This window comes from Symphodus melops, assembly GCF_947650265.1.
Source record: "Symphodus melops genome assembly, chromosome: 14".
Taxonomy (NCBI): domain Eukaryota; kingdom Metazoa; phylum Chordata; class Actinopteri; order Labriformes; family Labridae; genus Symphodus; species Symphodus melops.
In genome coordinates this window covers 17,300,019-17,323,467 of record NC_136704.1, presented here as the reverse complement: position 1 = coordinate 17,323,467, position 23,449 = coordinate 17,300,019, and the positions used below count along the sequence as shown (strand labels likewise).

Sequence of the window (23,449 nt, the reverse complement as noted above, 5' to 3'; positions counted from 1 at the left end):
AAACATCTTGGAGGACCAAAGTAAAACTGGGCTTTATGGTCAAAAACCTCTGTCGAAAGTTATCAACTTTATTTGTAAAAGCAGTTAAATATGGTTTTTGATTACAAGTTGAGGGAACTAGATCACTTTCGTATAATTAAATACATCCAAGTTAATTTGTGGAGTCCATGTTTTTTTGAAGAGGGCAGGGTTGATTTATGAACTCTCGAAAGTGAACCATCCGAGCAGCACCTGAATGCAGCACAATCCCGGCGAAAACACGGTGTAGATAACATCAACCTGTTGGATTCAGCTCCCGCTTGGTACCTGTTTGTGAGCATGACAGCCATCGTCCACCGACCGAACATTGCACCGGATAATCCCTCGGTGTCAGTGAGACACAGAGAGCCAACACACGGCGCTTCAACACTCGGAAAGACGCAGACATTTTCAACCTGTCTGCATCAAGCGCCACCCGTTGAAATTTGTTTTCCGGCCACTCCCTTCAAAGTAATAGCACGGAGGCGGTTCAGATACATTAAAGACTTGTAAAAATCATTGAATCATATTATAGCCATGCCTTTTCTTTTTAAAGAGTTTACGATTTAAAAAGTGACCCTGTTAACTGGTGACTTTGAGCCAAGGGTTTGTTGTAAACTAGTCTACGGATCTTGATTTTATTATGGAAGAGCAAAATAAATTGTTAGATCCAAATATATCTAAATATAAAGCAGTGTGATTAACCAAAGCCCCTTTCAGAAAATCGTAATTGTGGTTCTGTGATTTTGTCAAACATTAAACAAGACATTTAGGTGCATGCATTAAACCCCTCTTTCATTTATATCGGATGTCTTTCTTTAAAGCGCGAATTTAAGATGCAATGTTGCTTAACTACCAACAACACCTGCTGCCACCTGGCATGCCATGTGGCAGATGTCGATCTTGGCGATGCTATAGTGTGTTTTGCCGTCAATATGTTTTTGTTTGTTTCTTAACTCAAAGTAAAGCTATTAAAATAATAATTTGTAAAGACAGAAATGAAAACAACAGAGGTCTGTGCAAACTGATTTGACAGTATTTATTGTTTATTTCCATATACAAAAAGATACAATTGTAATAACCCTTCTTTTTCTACAGTGAGTTTATTTTCTCAGTTACTGATCTGCTGTGTGTGTGTGTGTGTGTGCGTGTGCGTGTGTGTGTTGGAACTACATTCATTCATAAAGTAATGATCCTGGCACTGGGTGGAGAGAGGAAGATAGAAATAGAGAAAAATACAACACGCACATACACACGCACACACACACACAGCAGTTTTCTTTACAAATCACCACATTAACAAAAACTAACTGGTGTGCAGGTTTGGACAGTAAATTAAAAGTCTATGATACAGTGATCATTGCTTGTTTTAAATGAAAATAAAAAAATAACCCACTGGAACTTTTGAACAGCATCACAACAGGATGGACAGCACCTGGGGCGGGGTTTACTGTATTTATTTATTTATGTCCTCCACCTGCTGAATGTACATACAGTATATTTATATATTTTAAAGACGTCATGAAAAACAGCTTTGCCCACACGTATTCATTTTCAAAGACAATGTTGGTTTAGTTTTTTTTACAGTTATGAAACCAGCTCTCACACATTCTTCTTCTTCTGTTTTTTTAATAGCATATTTGTTAAATCAGTAGTCTCTGGGTTCTACAACAGTAAAACTTTCGGTACAAGATTTACATTTCACATGATCTTCATCATCATCTTCACCATCATACGGGAGAAGTGTGGAGATCTGTCAAGGTGGCCGCCTCAAGTTAACATGACCGAAACAATGTTTAAAGACAGTCCCCTAGTTGATGTCTTCACTATGTTCCAAAAAGAAAGCGCAGGTTTCTGTATTTGTCTGCTTTTATCAAATTAAACTTAATGCTACAATCTGGTAAATAAATATATCTTTTAAAGACTTATACAAGTTAACCCATTTAAAAATCATCAAACTATGAGACAAATATGAAGGAAAGAATATTTAGGTTATACGTAGAAGTAGGAAAAAATCTCATATTTATCTCATGATTTAAGGTTAAATCTGGAAAAGTCTTCAAAACAAAGAAAATATAATGTAGCATTACAAAAGATCCAGATTTTCAGTCATAATTTAAATCAAACGCTGCAGTATGATGCAAAAGTGTGGACAGAGTCCTGCACATTATCTAAATTGCATAAAAACACTGAAATGTGCAATATATGGTTATCAAAACAAGAAATAACCAAATAGTGTGTTTAGGACTACTATTTTCGTTGCCATGGTATCAATAACGTTTTGATTTTTATTAGTATTGTATCAAACTTGTTTGGTACTGGGACAGCCCTAATAATAAAAAGGAATTAATTTTCTCACTCCTGCTCGTATTTACAGCTTTTAAAATGAGGATTTACGTCTTAACAAGATTTATTGTAATAACAAGATATAAGTTCAATTTTGACAAACTTGATTCAGTGTGTTGAAACAATGTCAGAATTTGTTCTTAAAGTCTGTTTTTCTTTATTTCAAATCCTTATTGTCATTGTAAGGCTGTCAAAATTCATGATACCGTGATGCTGGTTCGATACCATGTATTTTAAAATCGTTGATTAAAATTATGGATGTCAAAAAATAAAGACAGTTGATGATATTGGTAATGAAAGACCTGCAGTTTTTTTTCTAAAGTGAATTTTAAATGGTCTATACTGCTGAACTGGGACAGGATGTTTCATCGAAACATGAGGCGGCCATCTATATACACCTGTTCAGAGGATAAGAGTCAAGTGACTCCTACAGTATCAGGGAAAAACAGCAGCAATCTGTCCATGATGGCTCCTTGACAAAATGCCTAGGAAACCCTTTACATAAACCTTGTTCAGACTGCATCAGAATTCTTGGTAGGTTACATCAGGACTTTCTAAAGACCAGAAAGAAAATAAAAAGGAATTCATTTTTTCCTTGTTCCTATCTAAACTAAGCCACATTCATCACCAGAGTTACTGATACATCATTGAGTATGTTCCAACAACAACCCATTAGGATAGAAATCAACAAGTGATGTCTGGACAAGGTGAAGATCCGATTCTTCCCTTATAATAGCAGTCAGGAAAAAAAAGTGTTGTTCAGGAGAAATAGAAAGCTGTGCAGCTGCAGCCAAGATAAAGTTTGCCAGATTATGAGGGTCAGCTGTAAATTCTTCAAAGTATTTTCCACACATTTCTGATCAAATATACCACAGAAAGACAGTCTGTTAGAATGTCCTTCTGCCAACAACTAAAACAAAGATTCCTTAATGTTCAGACTAAAATAAACAACTGACTTCTTTATCTCGTCTAACAGGCACTTGACAGGCCACAGAAAATGAAGCATCACCTACAAATATGAGCTTTTCAACGTTGACTTTCAGTTTAAAATACTGTGAAGGCAGAAAAAGGGAAATGTCAGCTTCTATTGTAACTTCACTTTTCTCCTCATAACGTTTCGATTTTGTCTTTGTAACGTTGCGGCTTTTTTTTTGTAGAATGTTACTACTTTCTTCTTGTAATATAATAACGTAATTTTCATAATGTACACATTTTTTCTTGTAATGTTACGAATTTTAAGACTTATTCCTTAAAGTGGCCCTCATACTCTGTCGGAAATCACCGTCGCTAAGGTTGCATGTGTGATATGTATGCCAGCTCAAAGCTAACAGTAAAAGCTAGCTCTGAGTATTACATATGTATTGTAGTTACAGCATTAGTCACACATGACTTTTTCAATTGAATCAATGTTGTGTATTTGTCAGGCTGATTACTCAGAGGGGGAAATATCTGCTGTTTGGCACTTGGGTTAGTTAAAAACAAGCACTTTAGCATCGTTAGCATTCTCCCCATTGGTCCCCCTCTTTTTGTCTGGGCTAAATACTAGACTGGCTTCACTATAGGATGCTAACAACGCTAACAGTATTTCTGATCTCTAAATGCTGGATGCAGAAGCATTTCCCCCGACAGTTGAATGTTTTTAGATTTTGGTTTAGATGTGAAAATGAGCACGTGTTTCTCATCCCCAAACCTGAATGATAATATTGCCCGAGTTTTCCCCACTGTCACTGACTACTGACGCATTCCGAGCACACCGTTTCTGTGTGGCTTAAATGAGGTAATATGTTCCTGGAAACACCTGGAAACACCTGGATCTGAGTGGGTCTGCATCCTGACAAAAAATAGCAGGTCAGCATCATCTGAGAAGAGTATTTGTCACATAGAGATCACATCTGGTTGGATGCAAAATACATTTAGAATACTGGTTTAGTTATCTCAGTTAACTTATTTTTTTATTTAAATCAGATATTCTAAACGTGTTTTGATTCAAAGACATCCAGGTGTGATTTTAGGAATATTAGGGGGTTTTACATTCAAAAGGAAGGACAGAGAGGAAGTAAAGAAGGAAGCTCCAAAGATGAAGTCAAACAAAGGCACAACGAAGACCACATCAGAAAACGTCAATGACTCAGACATATGTGGAAGTTATAGGAAGAGAATCAGTCAAATCAAAGTACGACAAGGCAGAAAAGTAAATTAGAATGAAGGAACTATTTAATGGGACTGGAAGACGAGAGAGAAAAGGATGTAGGATGAAGAGAAAAAGTGGATGAAATGGGAGGTTAAGGCGGTAAAAGGCAGCTAGAGGCAAAGAGGTTAGGAGGAGAAGAAGAGTAGGAGAGAAAAAAGGAAGCAGGGGAAAGGAGAAGAAAAGACAAAAAATAATCACATTTGACAGACAACTTTTGAGACTTTTGCATTTTCAGTGAGATCATTTTTTTCTCCTGAAAATCCTGGTGAATGCAACCTGAAACAGGCCGTGCATAAAATATCCACAGGGGGCGGAAAGTTTCCCCATAGGACGTTTCTGCAGCACATCAAAAAAATTGAAGGTTAATCAGTGACGCAAATGTGATTCCTCAAGGATATTTTTGCCAATTTTGAAAAAGATAAATTAAAACTGTAAATGATATTTCAACAGGGACATTTTTAGATAAATACTGAAAAAAAGATGGTAAAAGAAAAACTAAACAATAAAGGCCAGAATGAAAAGAAAGGAGTCTCAGAGATGGGATAAAAGTGCGAACTTCCAAAGGTTAAATAAAAATTTAACATGTATGTTTTACATATTTATGATATTTTGGGGAGGGGGAGAAATTGTAGTCAGTCTCTTGGTAGAACGTTTTACAACAACTCCAGATCTTAGATTATAATTATAATAATTAATTATTGTTGGGTTAGGTCTTACAGGGTTAAGAGGTCAGGAAAGAAGGGAAGGAGATGAGATGGCGGGATGGAAGTAGTCCAGCTCAGTCCAGGTGCTTTAATGAAATCGGCAGTTCAGTTCAGTCTAAAAACAAAAAAAAACACACTCTAATAACTATTTACAACCCAGAGGTTCAAGTCTCGCTATTAACCTGGTAGCATTAATCTTCAATCAGTTTGTAAATTTTATGTTAAAAACAAACAAACAAAAAAACACTCTATAATCAAAGAGTGAAATAAAAACAAAGAATACAAAAAAATGTGACTACAAGTCATAAAAGAAACTAAAAACACGTAGAAAAGTCTTCTGAGGTATTTCTGGTGTATTGAGGTGGTCTGTGGTTAATGAGCAGTATTGTTTCAACTTATTTTTTTGTTAGTTTTTCTTTCAGCTTTTTTTTCTTTTTTTCTTCACTATTGGATCCTGAAGCCCAAACGTACAACGCTCCTCGAATGCCTCGTCTCGCTTCACTGACTTCGTACAAAGACAGAGTGTTGCATGTGTTCGATGCACGGGAAGTCTAAAGAACTTAAAATAAAGGAATATACAGAAATCTTTGACTGTGAATCATCATCGTAATCAATATCATCATCATCATCATCATCAGCAGCAGCATCATCATAGACATTCACTTTTAATACGTATGGCATCACAGAAGGAACAAAAACAAACAAACAAAAAGAACTTTAAAAAGAACACATCACTCCTTGTTTATGTTTCAGCTTCTCATTGTTGGGAACGATGTGTTGTTTTTCAAGGATGACATGAGTTTCTGAACTGGATCCACTGTTTCCGAGGCAACCAACAGACGCCCCGGACCGTTCCCAATTCAAGGAAAGACAAAAGAGAGTGAAGGGAGGAGGTCAGCGAGAAGAGAACTGATAACTTTGAATTACTCATTAAACTTTTGTGGGTTTTATCAAGCCGAGACGAAAAGTGGACTTCTTGGGGACTATTTTCGGTGGCGTATCAATCTATATTTAGAATAATTTTGAAAAATAATTTAATTTTTAAAAGTAATCAATGTATTTCCACTTTTTGATGGCACGGTTTAAAACGATGTAATTACTCTTATCTTTTAATGGATAGTATCAAAAACATCTATTTTATAAGACAGGTGCGTAGAAGAGAAATGTATCCATTAATCATTGAAAGAACCAATCATTGTCTTTTATCTCTGTAAGAGAAAAAAAACACAGCATATGTGCAGAATTAAATTTATGTTTTTGCCTTATTTCTGCAGTACTGCAGTTCAACCAGAGTGGGGCGACGTTAGAGTTGAAGTTTAGAGTCACAGGTCCATCACTTACCTCCTCTTTATAAATCAAACAACCAGACTGAAAAATTGAACCTTTAACACAAACAGTTTAAAATTAAAAAAAAAAAAAAAAAAAGTGTCACATCTTGTGACTTATGTGTTCACATTGTACCACTCACTAACACATTCGCTCGTTCACTCACTCACACACACTTGTACATTCACTCTCACATTGACCAGAAAGCATAAACCAATGTATGCATCAAGGTCATGCACCTTGTCAGGGTAACATTTGTTTCCCTTGTTTGGACACCTTAACATATTCATGATAGCCAATAGGTTAGCACCTTCAGAGAAGCCCCTCCCATCTGCTATTGGCCCTGCCCCTTTCCTACTAGACTTTGTGGAAACCTGCTGCTGATGTCGGGTCACAATCCCCCTGTAGACCTAGTTACCTGAGAAGTTTTATTCCCGAGCCAACCAAAATGCTGTGGTTGAGCGCAGTCAGCCAATCAAATCTCTGCATGCAAGATGTTCACTTCCTGGTTTCCTGAAAAGTTGTTGTAACTCTCTCAATCTTCCACCTCAAGTCTTTCCCCTGTCCCGTCGAACACAAAAAAGAGAGAGATAAACCTTCAAACAATCCGGCCCGGTCCTTGTTTGCTTTGATTTTTTTTCTCCCCCGTCCTTCCCCACCTCACTTCCTGTTTCTTGTCTGTTTGGATGCAACCCGTTGAATCCGAAGGTTAGTCATGTGTGAGAAGTAGCGTGTGGTCTCAGGAGGATAATCGAAAAGAAAATCAGTCCAAGAGAATGTAGGGAAAAAAAAAAACAGATTTCTGAAGGTTTGCTGTTGGTGTTTTTGTAACAGTCATCGCATTCCTACACGGGTTTTGCAGCATCGTAGTAAAAAAAGAAACGTCCCAATCATGGGTGGATAGAGGTGGTTGCTTGTTGACATGGTTGCAAAGTTGCCAGGTAGGTAGAAAAGTCCAGATTTGAAGGAATAGAAGAAGACAGCAGATGTACGAATGCACGATAAAAATGGTTTAAAAAATTGGCGAAAGTAATGAAAGTCATCGCTGAGGTACCTGGAGATAAAAGAGCATTCACTGAGTCGGGACCTGAATGCGTTTCAGTGTTGGGTTTTCCTGTGAATGTGTGTGTGTGTGTGTGTGTGTGTGTGTGTGTGTGTGTGTGTGTGTGTGTGTGTGTATGCATGTTTGCTTGGTTTTCTCATAAAAACACACACATACTTGTTTAAAAAAAGACACGAATGACTCGAGGAAACTCGAAGAAAATGAAGACGTGTGCTGGTAATATTTGTCCAAAAGGACGAAGAGAGAGAATCCCAAAATAACATTAAAAGAAGTTCAAAAACACAAGTCCAGAGAGGTCGAATAGCAGCTGCTTTCACTCTGTTTTCTGCTTTAGGTTTGTAAAATCCACTGAGAAAAGATGAAGTGTGTGTGCAGTCAGTGAGTGTATGTGTGTGTTTCTGAGAAAATTCGGTCGTTTTCACAGGAGGATGAACCGAACTTGAGGAGAATCTCCCATAACGTCAGACCTGCAAAAAAAGTGTTTTCTCTCTAACGTGATCCTCATATACTTGACTCTTTGGGCGGTAGGTCCACGTTGGTTACCATGGGAACAGGGGCCAGAGTGGAAACCAGCAGGGCGTTGTGGTCCGAGGTAGGCGGGGCGTTAGTGGTGGTGAGGCGGCGGATCTGGGCGATCCTCTCCTCAACGCAACCAGCCGACAGTCGAGCCTCAGCGTCGTGATCCCAGCACTCCTCCACGGTCTCACAGATCTGAGCCAGACCCTGCAGTGAAAAATACAGGAAGTCATCCATTGGTTTTCCGAAAAGGCCTTACGACGCACAACAATGGGGGTCGCCATATTGGGAATACAGACTCAATCTCACTTCTGGCTAATCAAGAAACAGGCAAAGAGGTGGTTGTTGCTGAATCACGCTCAGAAAGCCGACAGTGGAGTTAAAGTAAAGCCTCATGGCAAACAGCTACAACACACCCATCTTTCACTCAAAGAGGACCAGCTCTTATTTTACATTACTATGATTTAAACGGGCAAGTTTAAAACAAATTAAACCCATTCAGTTGTCACTAAGAGAGAAATGAGCGATAGAGACAAAAACTGTTTTTTTTACCAGGCTCTCTGTGTGTGTGTGTGTGTGTGTGTGTGTGTGTGTGTGTGTGTGTGTGTGTGTGTGTGTGTGTGTGTGTCGGTGTGTCGGTGTGTGTGTGTGTGTGATGCTCACGATGTGTTTGAGCCACAGGTCTTTAAAGGCCGGTCTCATCTTCTTGTGGACAACTTCTTCCTGCAGGTCCTCCAGTGATGGATGCTGACCAACTTCCTCCTCAAATGGCAGCATGTATTCATCCACAGGGCCTGTGACACACACACACAATCACAAGACTTAATTTGTCTGGGTATAAGGCGTGCGCCTGCAGTCTTTCAAGTGTTCAACAGGGGGCGACAGCAATGATCGTAAAAAGCAGAATGATTGTATAGAAGTCTATGATAAAATGATCGTTCTCGTCAGTTGGTTTGTTCTCTCAGTAAACATTTTCTCAACATGTTTATTTAGTTTTATGGTCCTATTTAGAGTCCAAGAGACCAGAAAGAAGGGGTAGCTAAGGCGGGGCTATGATAATATGCATCCTACCTGTTGAATTAAAACAATTGCTAAGTGCAGGCTTTATATTACATAATATGTCTTGAGTCTGTGTGTACCATCAGCAGCCTTGCAGCGGGACACCAACTCCCAAAGGACCAGACCCACAGCATACATGTCGATGCGGAGGAAGGCGTCTCGTTGGAAGTTAATGGCTCCTTCTAAAACCTCAGGAGCCATGTAACGCCACGTCCCCACCTGCAAACATACACACACATTTATGAAGGGATGTTCAGTGATTAACACACACTGTTGTCTTTCAGTCAGAGCAGCTCACCTGTCCATGGGTCTCTCCAGGTGGCTCCCCCGGCTCAAAGCGAACGGCAAGACCAAAGTCTCCAATAATGGCTGTGAGGTCTGAACGCAGCATGATGTTTTTACTCTTAAAATCCCTAAAAGAGACGCAAAGGGTTAAATTCATTAAATGATCCATTTCCATGATCCATTTTCCACATCTTAAAATGTGACTGATTCCCATGGCAGCCATTTTCCTCTGACATCACACTCAGGCTCATTGTCTAAGCAGGTGACGCTCTGGGACCCTTAAATATTTTGCTCATGATCAAATGTTGGATATTTTCCTTGTCGCAGACCTGTGAGCAATGGCGGGTTTAGGCCCCTCCCCCTTCTGTCGTGGGACATCTTCGTGAAGGTAAGCCAGGCCACACGCCATCGACTCGGCTATGTGACACAGCTCGGACCAGCTGACGATGTTTCCCTTCAGGAAGTCTGACAGAGATCCCTGCAGACGAAAAACAAACAATTTTTTTTTTCCTTTATTCAAAACCACAACAAACTAGCTGATACTATCTGTTACAGAATCCTCAAAATCTTTTTTTTTTTAATATGGATTTATTTATTTTAGATGTTCAATGGCAGCAGATTAATAAACTAAACCTCAGTGAACAATACAAGCTCAAGTGTTAAATTTCCCTCTATTTTGAGTTTAATAAAGGAGTACCTCAGGGATCTATTCTGGAGCCGCTTTTATTTTAACTGCAGATAAATTCAAACTACCAAAGACATCCAGAGTACAAGTCTCACCTGTATATGAGCGTCTGTTTTTGGGGCTCTCTCAGAGGTAAAAAAAAAAAAATTATAAAAATGTTTGAAGTGTATTTCTACGTTTCCATTTTAAGTAAGTCAAACTTAATTTATATATCACTTTTAAAATATTGGGTAATAAATTGCATTACAAATAAAAGCAATGCAACTAATTATATGGAGACATTTTACATAGATAAATCACAATTTCAAACTTGGCAAAATAAAAATCAGGCAAACACAGAAACAAACTACACACAAGAAAGGCTTTGGGGGTTACATGAAGGCTTATTGTTACAGGTGAGCTTTTATAAGCTTTTAGAAACAGTCTGATCTCAGTATCCTCACCCTCTCGTGGAACTCTGTGATGAGCCATAGTTCGGTCTCCAGGTGACTCCCTCGCTTCTCTGCCCCGATGTACCTCAGGAGGTTCTCGTGCCTCATCCCCGGTGTCATGAAAATGTCTCTCTCATTATACCATGAGTCCTTATTCTGTCCCCAATGGGAGAAAGAGGAGGAGGACAAAGAGGACAGGGAGGAAGAAGAGGAGATTTTTTTAAGGTTTGTTCAACACAAAAGAAAAAGCGCACAAAGCAGCATGTCGACAAAAATCTGCCTTTCCAACCTGTATGGGGAAGATCTTCACGGCCACTTGTTCGTTCATCATCTGGGCCTTCCAGACGCAGCCGAAACGCCCCCTGGCTTTCATCTCAAGCAACTGCAGAGGTTTCAGACACAGCAAGGGGGAGGCTGGAGGAGGACCAGGATCCTGGAGGACACGGAGGAGGAACAGGTTTGATTTCATCAGAAATTCAGCGGAAGGATGAAAAAACACACATTTAAATTAGATTTCTTTGATTTTGTAATGTAGCATGAAAATCTGAGATAGTAAAGTCATCGTCATCATTTCATTATGTGTCTGTATTGAATTATTTTTTTGGATGTGATGATGCTGTGAGTAGACAGAGAAAGATTCTGCCCTCGATGAAACCGCTTGATTCTCTGTGTTTGAGTGATGAGATGACAGATGTGCAGCTGCAGTACCACAAAACCACCACTGAAGGGAGCTGTCACATCATGCTTTCAGTGTAAGGGTCGGATACAATGAATATGTGGGACCTTTTCCTTTTTTTACACCAATATTAAAGTCTTAGCCTTATGTCTGTGCACTCTGTGGTAAAAAGCCAACAACAGGGCCAATTCACAGTGTGTGTGTGTGTGTGTGTGTGTGTGTGTGTTTGTGTGTACCTCAGTGATGTCTACGTGTCCGTAGGGAGGTTTCCGGTGACGGTACATCCATACAGCAGTGAGCAAAACGACTGACAGCATGGTGACAGGAAGCAGGCAGTACATCATCACATTTAGCACGCCAACGCTGGGGGGGGCTTTAATCACTGAAACACACACACACACACACACACACACACACACACACACACACACACACACACACACACACACACACACACACACACACACACACACACACACACACACACACACACACACACACACACACACACACACACACACACACACACACACACACACACACACACACACACACACACACACACACACACACACACACACACAGGAAAAAAAACACAATCAAACATTTACATTAAAATGGAAAAAACCATCCATGAAACACACACAGCTTCTATCAATCTTAGAAAAGACAGGATTTAGTGTCATGTCACACACAGTTCACTGTCCAATCAAAAGGCGGACTCACGTGGTCCAGTGACATCCGGCAGGTGTGTGAACCTCTCGTTGCAGAAGTTTCCTTCACAGCAGCAGAAGAATACCTGAGGACTCTCCTCTGTGGCCACACACTCCTGCCTGAGAGACGGAGAGACACACAGTCAGGATCAGCTGAAGGCACTCAAAGCAAACCAGGCGAGTCTTCATCATCTGGGGACACTGAGTGTGAGTGTTGAATGATTGTAGCCCGCAGAGTAAAAGGGAACTTGTCATTAACATGTTTACAAGGTCATCTTTAAAAAATAATAATAATTTTAAAAAAAGTCAAGATTTTGTTCAAACAGACTGAAAACATGACAGACTGAAAAATTTGATAAAAATAAATGTTAATTTATCCATCAGAAAAAAAGCCAAGACAACAAGAATAAAGCTGTGTGGGGAAAACACTGAGCAACCAAAGAAGATATTCATTTGTAGAAAGAAGATGATATTTTGCACATTTAAAAAGAAGTGAATCAACTTTGTAAACCAAGTTTTATATCTGTGCAGAGAGAAGATAGAGAGAGTTTTGTGATAGGATTGTGTCAGACTGTTCATCATCACACACCAGAGGCTTCACATCAGCACAGAGACTCATTTATCTCAACAGCATGTGAAACTCCTTCAGTCTCCACACCTTCAGGCTGCATTCAGTCCCAGCAACATCCGCCTCCCTCTGTAACACCAAACTTTACTTTATTTTTATCTCCGTTAACCTCCGTCCTGCATTCAGCCTCTCATTTCTTTGTCTCTCTTTTTACCATTTGTCCCTGATTATTTATCTCACAGCTCCGATACGTCCTTCCCATTCTCCTCTCCTCCTCTCCATCCTCCTCTCCTCTTTCCCATCATCCTCTTTTCTCCTCTCCATCCGCCAGTCAAATCTTCCAGGAACAGAACAAAGAGAGCGCACACTAATCTTGGGTACTACAGAGCAAAGCCTTCTGGGATACCAAGGCCAAGCCTCCCCTCATATGAACCCTAACTGATTGAAAATGTCTATGTGAGAAAGATGTGAGAGCAGAATGATGTTCCCTGCTGAAATACTACTGCTCCTAACAAAACTACTACTGTTATTACTCCGCAAAGTACTGCAGAATCTACCACAGCTACTACAAATACAACGACAAAAATAAAAACTACTACTGTCACTATAAAATCTACTACGACACAATGACTAAGAAATAGATGTTTTAAGTTTCATAACTGAGTTTCATACGGTTGTTGGTATTTCGACATTATCCAAAAAGTTTGCCTGGAATTTTTGGTGGACTCAATCTTCTCTTGAGGAACGTTGTTTATGAAAATAGTTGTAGTTTATAACAGCTCATACGTTGATGGAGGTGTGTAGAAGTAATATCATAGGGTTAGCTGAGGCTGTGGTGGGGGGGCCTGATGTGACATGTGCTCACGAGGCCCTGGAATCCTGGAAACGCCCCTGGCTTACACGACACAACTTCGACTACCAGAGCTACTTCATCTCACTATTCGAGTCACATTTGTTCCTACAACTGCTTCAGATTCACTCAAACCACCACTACAAGTACAATGTTATAAACAGGATATGCCCCTGTTACTGTACTGGTGACTGTAGTTCTTTTTTGTTCTCCCGTACTCTGACAGAATGAAGTTTTCTCTGTAGACGACTGCAGAGATCTGTTACGCTGAGCGATGCTCCACTCTGTCAGTCACCGGTGTAGTCTAAATAGCCAAGGGAGCCAAACAGCAGACCTGTCAATCAAACTGTGTCTGGGGAATGCTGAGTGTAACCACAGTAGTCTGGCAGCAGTTGTACTTGACCCAAATAGCATTTTTTTAAAGGCCTCAGGGAAAATGTGAAATTTGCTGCAGATCAGTCATGTCCGGGGAAAAGCTGTGAGCGTAAAAGTGTTATAAAAAAAAAAAAAAGGCTTTAAATGTTCCTCTCTTCTTTTTTCTGCTCTGCCTCCGTCTGGTCTTTAAAGTGTGATTATGGAGGAGAACAGAAGCTGTTGCATCATGTAAAGAGCAGCTCTTCTCTCTGCCGCAGGTCGCTTTCAAAGCTGCAGATCCATAAAGAAAAGCTGCTTCATAACCACAGAAACATTTTCTGGGCGAGAGAAAAAGGCGTCTGAATGCAAATATGTTTCACAAGAAACTAAAACCTGAATTTACCCCAAAGAATTTGAATCCTTTTGAAGGAGGGGACAGTTTTATTACATCTTCTCGATATATTTATGCGTTACGCCACACATGAAGTTATCAAAATAAAAAGAAACCAGTTTCCATTTTCTTTTTCAGAATCAAAAGATTTGAACTCCAAACAGAGTCTGAGTTCACCTAAATAAGTAACACATGAACAATGTTTCAACAGCACCAGTCAGTCAAACTATGGGGGGCGGGAGGAAGCTGGGGATGCAGAGGATGATGGGAAATGTATGCCTACTGCTGCTGAAAGGATGTTAAAGTGTTTTGTCCTTACACTTTTGGTGCTGTGGTATTGAAATAGGTATCAATATAATTAGATTTTTACTAGTTGTCTCGTGGTATCAATACTACCCTAGTATGTGTGTGTGTGTGTGTGTGTGTGTGTGTGTGTGTGTGTGTGTGTGTGTGTGTGTGTGTGTGTGTGTGTGTGTGTGTGTGTGTGTGTGTGTGTGTGTGTGTGTGTGTGTGTACGTGCACATGTGCGTGTACCGGTCGTAGCAGTTGAAGTCGTCCAGCCAGCATCCTTTCTTCACCAGCTCTATGTAGCCCGAGTTGTTTCTCCAAGAGGCGTAGCAGTGCGAGCGTTTATCCTTTTCTCCCTCGCAGCGCTCCACGCCGCTCTGGTTGGTCTTCTCGATCTCGTAGTTGACATTGTAGTAAAGACACTCGGAAGTGTCGGCCTCGCCATCGCTTAGTCCTGCAAGCACACGGACACACACAGACGAGATGTCACTGTAAAGGGACCTCACAGCACAGGAGTTGTGTTATCGGTGATGCTAACCAATTAACATACAGCTGATCTGATAGCATTTCTTTCTTTTAAGACTTTCTCTCTCACACAAAGAGAGGGGGTAAGCGAGAATCAGAGAGAGAGAGAGCGAGAGAGAGGGGGGGGGGGGGGGGGGAGTAATTTTTTAGGCAACTTGAGTCTTAAGGCGCACACCTCTACACGCACACTTGATCAAAGAGCTTTGGGTTCAGGAAGTTATGGGCACCAGATGTGACTTTTGACTTCTGAGGTCACGGAGAATGAGGTCACCATCAAAGAAGGAAAGCAGCGACACACACACACACACACACACACACACACACACACACACACACACACACAGACTTTTCTTATAAAAAAAAAGAACATTTACATAAATAACGAAGCTCATCCTGTAGAGCAAACAAAACTTCATTTTTTCTAGCGTCCAATAGAGGCTGTCCCCTGCAGTGAGTCAGTCCCCATAGAGCTCCATGTTAAAATGTCCGACTTTAAAGCAGAAATAAAAATGGTTTCAGCCTATTACAAAAACAATGTTGCTCTTTACAGCTCATTTGGCTCTTCTTGACGACTGTATACATTGTATTAAGCTTAGAGTTGTCGAAAGAGACTGGTATAGCTTTGAGTCCTAAAACCAGAAAGTGAGTTAGCATTTTAGAGCCATGGGTTCCTAACTCTAAAAGTCAAATGGGGATTTTGAATGGGTTTGTGGTTAGACGCCTGAAATAAGGTCTGTGGTAAACACAAGCTTAAGAGATGTTGACGTTTTTATAGACGAGATAAACTACGTTAGCTAAGATCCACACTTGTGAATTTTGAACTTTTTACGCATGTTTAAAACGGCGGTAGCTAACGAGTAGCTAACTGAAACTACAGTGGTTGTCGCAGTTAAACGTCATCACGTTGGGAACTCTCTCATTAATCCTCCTTACAGCCACTAGTCATGTTTTTCAGTGCTCTTGTAAATATTAGGTTAATAATCAAGTTACGAAGCTATGGTTTCTCTAGCTTGTCAAAACCACTGATTAGATCGATGAAGCATAACGGACGTGATGTCATAATAAACCGACCGCGGTGTAGTTTACTTGAGCCTAATGTTAGCTTTTTACTTCTCTCAAATGCATTAACACTTCAAACTTCATATAAATGGTGTTCATCTCTAAAGATTATCCAGCTGAACAAAATAGCTATCAATCAGAAACGTGTGTTTGACACGGAGCTTATTTTCTGCAATGATCCAAAATCCGATGCAAAGATCCAATCTGCAAATTTTCATAGGAACCAGCGGCGCCATTTCGGGTTGGCCTACAAAAATACGTTATTACTATACCAGTCTATTAGGGGCACTTTGAATGGCAGGTTGCAGCTGCAAGCTGTCGACTAGGTGGTGCTTGTTTTCTGTGTCTGTATAAACTGTAAACCTGTTCTGTAAACAGTATTTATCAAGTCTAATATCTGTGTTGTGTTAGTCTATGGATGACATCTCCTGCGAAGCTCCGACTGTGACTTCACACTTTTCTGTTTTCTGAAGGGTTAGGGTAGGCTCTTAGATTTTACATCTTATAACTTCAACAAACAAACATAAGACCCCTTGCAGATCTACACTGGAAATGACTATATATGGAGGACAATAAAAAAAGTCTGTCAGTTCCACCTTAGCAATCGATACAGATGGGGGTTGTACTCAGATATTCATAGGTCTATAGATTATTGTTGCCCAAACTAGGGTTGCAATCATGCCAGAAATTCACGTTTTTTTATAGTTCTTGTAAAAACCATACTCCTAGACACCCAGTGTTGGGAACTTACATTTATATGTGGAAGCAAGCAAACTCCTGTACATTGTCTTAATGGTTGAGATACGAAACACTGGAAACAAAACATTCTTCACCATGGGAATGACAGACTTTAAGTGAAAAAGATTTCATTTTAATCAGTTTTAAATCTATAGATTAAAAAATGGCAATGTAGGTATGACCATACTCCAGGCCTGCATTGACTCATTGTAAGTTGCACATGCTCATTTCTTCCTTCTCATTAAAGAGATAGGAGCCTCGATTGGCAAAGGAAAATGAGTCCTTGAAAGCATTTTACAAGACAACCCGAAGGGAGGCAGAAAAGGGAGACATGCCAGTAATTAATACGAACCGCAATTCATACGTCACTGGATCTGAGCAGTGATGGTTTATAATGGTTCAGAGTAGCATGACTGAATTTTTAAAGTTATCTTCACAGAAATTAGATTAGATTATCACATGTCTGTAATTATGATAGCATATGATGTTGTTAAGTATGTGAAGGATAATAGATTGTTTTTCTTATTCATATTTATCGCAGTGCTGATTATGTTAGCCAGTTAACAGCATTTTCCAATTTGTGCTAGCATCAAGCTAACTAACTAAGACATACATCCTGGTTCATTTATGAGAAATTAGACCTCGAATTTGCCCGGACATCCTATAGTGTGAGCCAGGATTTACATAGGCTGTATCCTTTTATATCATACGGTATTAAACTCTGAACAAGAGTTTATATATATACTCTTTATGCAGCACATTAGCTTTAGGCTCTGTATTGAAACTATGTTAAATTGCGTTGTTCCTATTGAATAAATAAATTCAAATTAAAAAAAGAATTGAAACGGAAAATGTTCATGACCTTGACATAAACAGGATTTCTTCATGATTCTCAACAAATTGACAGCATTAGTTCAATCAAAAATCCTCAGTGTTCCTTGACCCTGTGTTCACTTCATCATTTCATGCTGTCTGTGATGATAATCAACTTCTTTCTCAATTCTTTTTTGTCAAATAAAAGAAATAAAGACAAAAAAGCAGAACCCACAATCGAATGAGAATGTTTCAACTAGTGAAGTGTGAGTTTACAAAGTCAGAGAATAGTAGAGCCTATTCTTTAAGTAATAGGCTATATAAAACACGTGAAGATTTTTTATGAAGTTATTCAATCACAGCGGCAAAATAAAACAGGAAGAAGAAGAGGAAGTTTTTCCAAAGTTGGATGAAGACGAGTGGAGACAGAGAGAGAGCAAAATCAGAGTGTGCAGTGTTTTTGGCAGCGATCACCGTGACAGATGTTATAGCCAATCTGTGCATTAATTGTTGCTAGGCAACCAGAAATGTGGGAGTACTCACTGACCCACCCACCCATTACCACCCACCCTTTATGCACACACACACACACACACACACACACACACACACACACACACACACACACACACACACACACACACACACACACACACACACACACACACACACACACACACACACACACACACACACACACACACACACACACACACACACACACACACACACACACACAATGAATGCAGCTGTGATGGTCCCAATCACAGCTGCAGTTGAACTTCAGGTCAGTGATGTCACAGCTCTGATACGACTTCCTGTTGTTGCAACTAAACACTCACACAGTTTTTAAAAATGTGTGAACAGGTTAAAGTTTCAAGATCAAAACCAGGACCTGCAGCTTTGTCTATGAATATAAGATAAAGTTCAAAGCCTGATGCACTCTGGGAAAACAACACTACAGCTGATAGCCCGTTGCTGTATCCGTAATCACACCCTACTCTCTATAGTGTATTCATCATTTTGTAGGGTTTCTAAGTAAGCATTATCATGCCCTTTATAGTGTACTTATCCTGCAATGCATTTTGAAAAGTGGCGTACAACTGATTGCCACCATCTAAGCAAAGTTTACCATCATGCACTGCAGTGCAAAGATTTTTACGAGCAGAAAGTAGCGTTTGACTGCTCTTAGAAGGACAATAGGAGCTACCAGCATGAACACAGAAACACCTTCAGAAACGTAATACATTCCACATTTGGAGACATTTTCTCTGAGCTTCATTAATTTAATCAACTCGTGTGACACCATGTCTCGAGGGCCTTTATGCTGAACAAATACGCGGCCTAATTTTTCTGTGATATCCAAACAAGGGCAATAGCAGTCGTGTACTTAAATAAGGGGCCATCTTTGCCACTGATTTTAAATTCACAAGCAGGCTTGGGAGAAACCAGTGTGAGCACATCTGAGACTAACCATTGTGAGTTATAGTGTGATTTCAGACACAACCCCTGTATGCATGGCGGCCTGTTTTTCTCTGAGATCATACATATTCTGTCTCTATAGATTGAAATCATATTACCTTTACAGATACAATACATCTTATTGTCCTGTAGGACAACTTTGTCTCTTCGACTCAAAGTGCTGCAAATATTCATCTGCCTTTACAGTAAAATCAATAAATAAAAACGATAACACCAAAGATCATCAACATGTAAACATACAAAGTACAGAACGTTGCAAATCCAAAAACGCAATGACATATTGAACAAACTCTGAATGAAACAACATGTAGATCTTGTCGTATTCTAAACCTCAAAGTTGTACACATTTTTGTTTTTTTAATCTAGAATGGAAAAGTTAGACATGCAAGGTTTTCAACATTGTCTGTACTTTCCTCCTTTATTCTGACAACAGTTTTCAAATGACACAATCTTTGTTTAATTTAAAGTATGGGAAAGAACATTTACAATACTTGAACGTCGTATTTTGAAACAAAGGCTGATTTACGCAAAAGCGAAAAATCTATTTCATAAGACAGGAATGAGTCATTCCAAAACTCAACCACAGTACAAACAATACACTACCCTGCGTTAGTGTCGAGGACTTTTTTCTTGCTGTGGTATGAAGATTTTTACTCAAATCATATTGAAGTATAAAACTCTGGAGTCAAGACAACCCTCGTCGTGACAGCATTGTAGTCAGGGACATAGAGGAGCTCAGCACCTTGTCTGAACCCTCATCAGTATTCTAGAGGTCAACTCTGGTCGCCATGGCGATGTGTGAGCTAATGGGCCAGGCAGCTGTCAGCGGGTGTGTTTGTGCGTGAGTGTGTGTCAGTTGACATTTAGTACAACTTTTTTTCAATTAAAAAGTTGAGCAGTGAGTTACACAAAGTTCAACAAGAGACAAACGAGCCAATGCGACTGTTACACGCACGCACACACGCACGCATGCACACACGCACGCACGCACGCACACACACAATAACTAGTTCCAACCTGCATCAATTTCCAAATGTCTAAAATCTGTGGAATTATTAACAGCAGCACAAATATACAGTTGTACTTATCAGCCAGGACCTGCTGTGCTGACATCACAGAAGCATGTTAATAAAGCTGTGACGAAAGTATCCTGACAGACGAACCTGCAGTAAAATGTCACAACAAAGTGCTATAAGCTTAAATTCACATTTATATTGATGTTAACAAGTCACATCTGATGCTCCCTATAATTGATGTGCGTGCCAGCTGCCGTGTTGCCGACACGGAAGCTTCAGTGTTTAGCCAGCCCTGCATCTGCCTTGAAACCTTTCTGTGTTGTACCTTCTCTCATGTTTAGCATCTCCATTGTTTCATCCATCGCTGTTGGTCTCATATGGTCTCATATCTGGCAAACTAAGGGGTGTCAAAAACAACTGTGTGGGGTTTCCTTAAAACCCCCGACCATGTCTTGACCAGAATCCAAACTTAGAAAAAAGACATCCAGGCTGCTGCATTGTTGTCAGAGAAACCAGCATTTAATAGTACGTTATGACATTTTATGTTTAGATTAAGGTTCAGATAGCTTAAATATCGATACTTAGGGTTAGCTTTTTCTACCTATCAGCGAGAACAGGACGCGTCTTCAATTGATTGATCTTAGTGATAATAAAAGTAACAGAGAAGCTGCAGAACTTTGCAGAGCAGACCATCGCACAGCCTCTAGAACTAAACCATTTCTGTGCAGAGCTCAAATTTTGTCTCCAAGGTTATAAACTATGACAGCTGAAGGTTTGTTATGAAAAGCGGCGAGCGAAAGAGATTGTGAGAAAAGAGAGAAGGAGAGAAAGAGAGAGAGGATTCAGACAGACATCCTCCAGCTGCAACAACCCAGACACACAATCAAATTACACACATTTACATGTCTGAACTGCATGCATGCATGTGTGAAAGTGTGTGACCTCTGACCTCACGGGTCTCCGTGATGATATGGAAACAGACGTGTGTGAAATGCAGATCTCTCGGAGTGTGAGTGAGCGACTTTATCATGCTAAATGACCACAGAGGAATTATTAAGAGCCTTTGTGTGCTTCAGACACCAGGGTCAGGGGTCTCTCTCTCTCTCTCTCTCTCTCTCTCTCTCTCACTCACACACACACACACACACACTGGCATCTGGTCGCCCAAGTGTGTGTGTGCATATTTTAACGAGATCAGAGGGCAACATATGAGATGCAAAGCCATGGGAACTCTTCACGAATAGATAGACCCAAATCCTTAATTGCCTTTGTTATATGCACATGCAAGAAATCAAGGTATCTAACACACAAACACAAAAGCACACACACACACTTGTGTGGATTGTTGTGATGGCGTCACTTTACTTTTAGTCAATTGAATATTCACAGACAGGGAGTTTAAATGTTTCAATCTATTTTACATGCAAAACCAAATATCACAGGTTTGACTGACAGCGGTGAAGGTACGCTGTGATCTGAAAAATGATCTGGAATCAGATACAGATCGGTAAGCATCAACAACTGGATGCTGTAGCTCGCACTGCCACTGGAAAGGCCGCGTCTGTACCGCCTTCAGCGCCAGGATTTCACTCATATTCTTTTGTCTTGTTTTTTTTGCTGTAAAACGGAACACGTGCCACGGCCAGCTGCTGTTACTGAACATCCTTCAATTTTAGTTTTTCTTTTAAAGTCACGATTGATGACGAGAGTTTCTCGTGAGATTTGTCTGTGGAATCTTCACTGTGAAACTTTTACTACAAACAGCAGACTGAATCATCTCATGTGTGCTTTCGGAGGATTATAATTTCTTTTTTTTTAAAAATCGGTTCAAACTTCCTTTATGTTTGTGGTCTCTATTTCAAAATCGTCCAGCGTGTCCGACCTTAACTGGAACAAATCGCTCGCACTAAAAGGCATCCTTGGGTTTTCAGAAAAGCGTTATATAAATCCAGTGTATACTACTGAATGACGTATCATTAAGGTTAATGAGGTTAATAATTACTCTTATTAGTTGAGAAATAGGGGAAAAATAATTCTTATCAACACATAACAAAAGGTGACATCATGATTATATCATCAATCATCAATTCATTTATCAGCTCTCAATGCATCATGAGTTTTCATCGATCAGCTGACATCACGAGTGATTTTGTTGATCACACTGAATTTAACTGATTTTATGTTGTTCTACTTTCTGGAACTGATCGACCTCTTCAGACTCTTCTTCTCTCCTCACTTTTACTCTCTTCCTCCTCTGAGCAGAGTCCTGGCTCGCATCCAGCTGGATCTCAAAACGGTCTTCCCTCCCATAACACACACACACACACACACACACACACACACACACACACACACACACACACACACACACACACACACACACACACCATTGCTATTTATAGCCTCCCAGAAATCTGTCTCTACACCGCTGAACTCTTTCTGAAAACGATAAGACTTCGTCATTATCTTGCTCGCTCACTCGCGTTCCATGCAGACACACACACACGCACACACACACACACAAAATGACATACACACACTCAATTGCAAACACACGCACGCACACACACACACACAGCCGCTTTAAGTGCCATCAGTCACCGTGTGTTGGCCCTGACACCACACAGGGCTGGACACAATAGAGCTGACCTCGGAGACCTCGGCCTCATCGCTGCAGAGAGCAAACCACCAACACAGAGCGACTCTACACACCTTTTCTTTTCTGCATGGAACATATATTTAAAAGGTCATTTTACATTGAAAAAAAAAAAATAGGAGTAGCCGGTCTACCTCTGTTTTGACTTTTTTAATTGTTTGCTGTGTCATTGTGTTAAAATAAAAAAAATCTAAAAAACATGTTGTGACGTGTCATGACGTTTAATACTTTCTATCATCTATAAAATTGTCTATGCTCCAGGACATTTTGATGCCACGTGTTTTAATGATCCACATTTTTTATCAAAGGCTAGTTTAAGAGAGAATGAGCACGAGAGTCTAGTGCACACATACGCTGGCAAGTATTTGTGCAACACAGACAGCATGCAGAAGTTTGACTGCAAATGCTGGTGGTTGTATTCATGCAATGACCCAATTGTGTGTGCCTGAGACTTCTATTTTCGTTGCAGTGGTAACACAATGTTGTCAGTCGATCGCAGTTATTTTTTAAAATCATAATTTCTGTGGGGGTGTGCAAAGGAAAACTATTTGTCGTCTTTGAACTCTTTACTCATGTGCTCTGTTTATGATCTGAAGTCCTCGCAGATTTCCCGTGCATGCTTCTGTTCAGCGCTTTTTTCAGGTTTCTTCGTGAAAACCAGCAGCCATCTGTTCGCCTGCTCTCCTGGGATCGCTC

At 40.1% G+C, this 23,449-nt stretch overlaps 3 protein-coding genes across 3 annotated transcripts in view; 1 reads left to right on the top strand and 2 right to left on the bottom strand.

Annotated features, from left to right (window-relative positions):
* The window catches only part of sugct (succinyl-CoA:glutarate-CoA transferase), a 54,864-nt gene extending 54,378 nt beyond the window's left edge, over positions 1-486 (bottom strand). Inside the window, exon 1 of the mRNA XM_079361533.1 lies at positions 307-486. Within this exon, the coding sequence (XP_079217659.1) occupies positions 307-427 (121 nt within the window). The 5' untranslated portion in view covers positions 428-486. The remainder of the gene's footprint in view (positions 1-306) is intronic.
* Positions 1-23,449, top strand: part of inhbaa (inhibin subunit beta Aa) — a 267,804-nt gene that overhangs the window by 123,898 nt on the left and 120,457 nt on the right. The gene's annotated exons all lie outside the window — the stretch shown is intronic.
* LOC306834836 (activin receptor type-2B-like) overlaps positions 5,334-23,449 on the bottom strand; it is a 32,582-nt gene continuing 14,466 nt past the window's right edge. The window contains exons 2-11 of the mRNA XM_079361057.1: positions 14,711-14,918; positions 12,027-12,133; positions 11,537-11,682; positions 10,914-11,057; positions 10,637-10,780; positions 9,838-9,986; positions 9,522-9,636; positions 9,304-9,442; positions 8,828-8,958; positions 5,334-8,371 (exon numbers count right to left, since the gene is read on the bottom strand). Coding sequence (XP_079217183.1) covers positions 8,150-8,371; positions 8,828-8,958; positions 9,304-9,442; positions 9,522-9,636; positions 9,838-9,986; positions 10,637-10,780; positions 10,914-11,057; positions 11,537-11,682; positions 12,027-12,133; positions 14,711-14,918 — 1,505 coding nt within the window. The 3' untranslated portion in view covers positions 5,334-8,149. The remainder of the gene's footprint in view (positions 8,372-8,827; positions 8,959-9,303; positions 9,443-9,521; positions 9,637-9,837; positions 9,987-10,636; positions 10,781-10,913; positions 11,058-11,536; positions 11,683-12,026; positions 12,134-14,710; positions 14,919-23,449) is intronic.